Raw genomic sequence first — 4,776 nt, 5'->3', positions numbered from 1 at the left:
CTAGACCCATTCCATATCTATGCCTCATTTATCCTCACAGCCTCCCCACAGGTGGGGACTATTACTGTCTACACTATATAACCAGGGAAACTGAGGCAGGGACCGATGTCGCATGCATAGTGGAGCTCTGAGCTCTGCGGCCTGCCTTCAGTCGGGCCCCTGGAAAGTTGATGTGGGCACGACTCCTGGTGTCAATATTCTAGAGACATCCAGGGAGGGGGTTCTGGCAGTGACAGTGGCATACGTTTTCTACACTGATGTGCAAATCAGCGAAGTAGCGTGTCTATGCGAGGAGTTGAGACTGTCGGCTACCAGTCGTGGTGAAGCCGTGGCGACCACCCTCAGCTGCTGTGCTTCTGTAACAAACGCAGGTGGCTCGGGCCATGGGCTGGGCCACCACGCGTGAATGTCCATGTCATACCCAGTAACACCCAGCAGCAGACCCAGGTGCTTCCGCCAGCTCGGACAACGACCTCCACGAGGTCATAAATGAGAAACCTGCCAGCCAAGCAGGAAATAGTCCTCTGCTCAGGAAAGCAAGAAGCCGAGACCCTTCTGTTTGTACCAGCCAATTACCGAGTTTAGGGAAGTAAGGAGCCTTAATTCACAAAGCTGCTGCTGGTGTCACACGTTCATCCTCAACTTAAAACGAGGACAGAAGGTTAGGCAATTTGGATAGAGTTCACACTTCTGATTTCAAATTGTGGGAGGTGACCGTGAAGGGGGTGACCAGGAAGATGTGAGCCAGACCACCCCAAATTAACAACAGAACCCTAAGGTCAGTGGGATCACATTGAGCCAGATGAGGCCACCTGGACTGGGCCCTGGCCCAGCCGGAGAGGACATGGACCAGGGACCCGGAGGGCTAAGCACGCCTCATGGGCACAGAGGGCAGAGACCTCAGCCCCGTGTCTGCAGATGCCACCTGGGCCACTCTGCAGAGGTTAATATTGTAATCTCTCCACCGAGTGTCAGGTCTGCTTGGAGTTAAAACAAGGAAATGCCACTCGGTCATCAGAAAGGGGGAATCCTGATGACGCTGGACAGCACAGGGTCAGAGCAGGGGGTGGGGTGCCCAGGGGCAATCTGAGTACCTGGCCCGCCTACCAGGCCCTGGACAAGTCAGTCTGCTGGGTGGACCGGCCGTGCATGCTGCCCACCCGCCCGCCACGCTCCGACAGACCTTCATAGAAGCCGTCCTCGTCCATGTCCCCATACACGTAGAGGTACTTCCCTGCCGTGAGGGGCAGCTCAGCTTCTGGGTTCTCGTTTGGCCCATCGAAGGGGTTGTAGCTGGAGGAAGAGACAAGCTCACTCAGCAGTCGCACCGACAGAGGCCAACCTCTCCCTCCCCCGTGGGGTCCCGGCGGGCACTGGCCTCCTCTCCTGTTTCTGGGAAATGACAGACCCTGTCATTTCTGGGAAATGACGGCTCAACGCGGGAGTCAGGCCTCTGTGCACTGCAAGTCCAGGCTGACTCTGGCTCCACACACACTCATGCCAAAAAAGCCTTCTCAAACCCAGCTGTACATCTGCAATCTTCGTATCAGATGGCAAATTTATAACTCTGATATTACGTGCATACCTGTCACTTCTATCATATCGATTTCCAAATCAGTAAGCAAATGAGAACGTAATCTTTCAACATATATCATTTAGCAAAGGTAGAATCATGTGGCATATATTTGCTAGTAATTGGCTTATTTTCCACTTTTGCAATATGGCACAACTATCCTTCCGCCTCAGGGAACAGTCTATCACACCCTTTTTAACGGATGTGTAATATTCCACTGACTCGGTTGACACGCTTTATGAAGCAGTTTCCTGACACCGGCGTGGAGGCCGCCTCTGACTTCGGGCTAATACGATCGGCGTTGTGCCGAATGTCCTCATACACGGGTTGCTGCGCTTCCTTCTTACAGACAGATCGCTAAGGAGTAGTCAAAGTCATGCTCATTTTTAAGGTCCTGGGACGTGCTGCCAAAATGTCCTGACAAATGGATGCATCGTTTTACCTTCCTCCTGACCACAAGTATAAACACACTTTCAAGTTCTCAAAGTACGGGAACTAACATTGTCTGAAGTCACGTCCGACTTACAAATAAAACACACGTTAGACGAACTTTTAATTTTCTAATAGGAAGGTTAAGGAATTAAAAGGCCTCGATCAGAAAATTAAACCGCCGCTACTGACGGAGACAGGCTGTGAAGCTACAGTGACGGCGTCGCGCTGGCTCACACAGCGATGTGACCGAGGGGGCCCCACGTCTTATCTGACCCCGCTGACTCTCAGGGGAGTGGAGAAGATACCATCCCCAGCTTTTACCACCAAGTGCAGGGAGGGGGCTCGCTCAAAGCCACGGGCTCATCAGTGGTGGGGGTGGAACCGGAATTCAGGCCCCCTGACGCCGTCTCATGCAGGCTTAGCCACACCGAGCCACTCTGTCCCTCACTGTCCGTGTCCCCCCACGACAAGAGACTATGTGAGCCCAGTAGGCATTCAGCAGTGGCCCCAGCACCTTGCACCTGGCAGCTTCGGGGGACCAGGCCCACCGCTGGGAATGGGGGTGGTTCACCAGGACCCAGCCCCGCTGGGAGACGAGCCTGGGGCTTGCCCGCTCAGCCATCGCCCTGTTTGCCGTCACTGACGTCCCTGCTCCACACACACACAGAGCCCTCCTGGGAGGCGTGGGGTGGGCCTGAGCCTTCCTCCTCAGGTCCCACTGACTGTGGCCTTGCAGGCCCTCCCAGCCCTGGGCAACATCCCCGGGGACAGTGTGATAAACGAACGCAGGGGTCCAGCATTCAGATCCGGGGTGGACCCTCCTTGGGCCCAGCTGACGTCTGAATCGGGCCACTTACAGCCCCAGACCTATCTGTCCACCGGAAGCGGTTTCACTGGTGACATGTGCGGATCACGAATCAGCAGACAGAGCCCACGGATCAGCATGAGTTACTGGAGATGGCTGCCAGTGCAGACAGCGGAAGGCCGTGAAGGCACACGGGCGGTCTGAAGTCAAGGCCGCTCCCCGCTCGCGTGGACGGGGTGCGAGGGGCCAGTGAGGCCGGCATCCACACTCTCAGACACGGCTCCTGAAGTGGGATTCCTAGACGGCTCTGGGCACGGCCACCGGCGAGGGGACGCTGGCGGCCGACACCTCTGGAACGTGGCCAGGCCCACCTCGGGCCGGCTGTGTGCAGAGTGGGCGGAGCACCGAGCACACAGGGCTGGGCGTCACGGCGGGAAGCGGCAGATCCGTGTGGCTTTGCGCCTGCTTGCCTGTGGCTCTTCAGTCACAAACTCCTGTCACTGTCACCGGGCAAGGCGGTTGTGGGACGCAGCTAACCCACACGCACCCCAAAATTTTGGCAGCTACCAAGAATCTCGGAGTCACGCATGACCCGGACAGCTGGTCAGTCCTCGGTCAGCACGGACACGGAAGGCCCTGCGGGGAGGTGCGCGGCACAGGTAACCGCCGTGGGACGGAGCCTGCGCGCTGGCGGGAAGTGGGGGCGCTCCGGGGGCTCTGGGCAAGACTGCCCCTCTTTGAGCTTGTCTGCGAAACTGTGTCCCCGCAAAACACACATGCGAGCCCTCGATCTCAGTCCCTGTGAGTGTCACCTCATCTGGAAACGGGGTCTTCGCAGGGGGGATCAAGCTGAGATGGGTCACAGAGAGCAGGGCGGGCCCTGAGCGGCGTCTTTATACGAAAACTAAGAACAGACGCACGGGGGAGAGAACACGTGAGACGGAGGCAGAGCCCGGAGTGGCGCGTCTACAAGCGCAGGGGCGCCCGCAGCCCCCGGGGGCAGGGAGAGGCAGGGCGGCCCCCCCCTGGGGCCCTCGGGGGCACGGCCCTGCCCTCGCCTGGGTTTCCCACTTCCGGTGTCCAGAGCTGGGAGAGAATAGATGTTTGTTGTTTTAGGCCACCCAGTTTGTGACAACTCGTTCTGGCAGCCCTAGGAAGCTGCCTCGCTCCACAAACCCTCCCTCGAAGCGAACAGAGCCTCTGGAGCCTGGCTGGACTGGCTCTGTTCAGTCTGGCTCTGAACAGAACCTGTCGCCCTCTGGAGCCTGGCTGCACTGCCGCCTTCTCCCAGGGCTGGGGGAGGGACGCCTGCAGCTCCTGGAGTGTCCCTCTGCCTCAGGCTCCCACACTCCCAGCTCCCGACTCAGAGAGGGGCGTGGCTCTCACCTGTAGCGGGCGACGCACAGGTGCACCTTCCCTGAGTATCTCTGCCTGCAGGTGCTGGAGCCCCGTTCATTGTCCATCTAGCAAAGACACGTGGGATTACGTCAAGACGCTGCAGGCTGCATGTTCTGCGTGCGAATCACTCACGACCCCCTTCTGGCCTCTGATCTGCTGCCCCCTAGTCTCAGCATCAGGCAGGGCGTTAGCCCAGGCACGAGGCTCCCAAGAGGATGTTTATGGAGGACGTGTGTCCCCTTGCCAAGATTGACTCGGGGTAAGGATGCGCCCTGACATGATGTAAGGTGTGGGATGCTCCGCGAGTCAGGACCCACTAGGGTCCTTAAAAGACAAAGCTGGCCTGAGCCCCCTGCTCTGGCAGGCTCGGTCCAAGGAGGGAGGGACGTGCCCGCCGGTGGCTCCCAATGCTTCAGGCCAGAGAGGAACAACTATCTGGGAAGGCGACAGTCCCCCGCCTCCCTGCTGTCTCAGAGTCCGCAGAGCAGGAGGGCTCTGCCTGCAGCTGTCTGCTTGCCCCGTTTGGAGGGGTGAGGGTGAGGTCCAGTGCTGGCCACTGAGGGGGGGG

General features: G+C 58.5%; 1 protein-coding gene across 2 annotated transcripts in view; it reads right to left on the bottom strand.

The window, feature by feature from the left end:
* Positions 1–4,776, bottom strand: part of RIMBP2 (RIMS binding protein 2) — a 140,030-nt gene that overhangs the window by 23,975 nt on the left and 111,279 nt on the right. For both annotated transcript variants that reach the window (XM_039879221.1, XM_039879222.1), the window contains exons 8-9: positions 4,197–4,273; positions 1,184–1,293 (exon numbers count right to left, since the gene is read on the bottom strand). In XM_039879221.1, the coding sequence (XP_039735155.1) occupies positions 1,184–1,293; positions 4,197–4,273 (187 nt within the window). The remainder of the gene's footprint in view (positions 1–1,183; positions 1,294–4,196; positions 4,274–4,776) is intronic.

Source organism: Pteropus medius, unplaced genomic scaffold, assembly GCF_902729225.1.
Source record: "Pteropus medius unplaced genomic scaffold, Ma_sr-lr_union100, whole genome shotgun sequence".
Taxonomy (NCBI): domain Eukaryota; kingdom Metazoa; phylum Chordata; class Mammalia; order Chiroptera; family Pteropodidae; genus Pteropus; species Pteropus medius.
The sequence above is the reverse complement of the archived record's forward strand: the minus strand, read 5'-3'. Positions and strand labels throughout refer to the sequence as shown.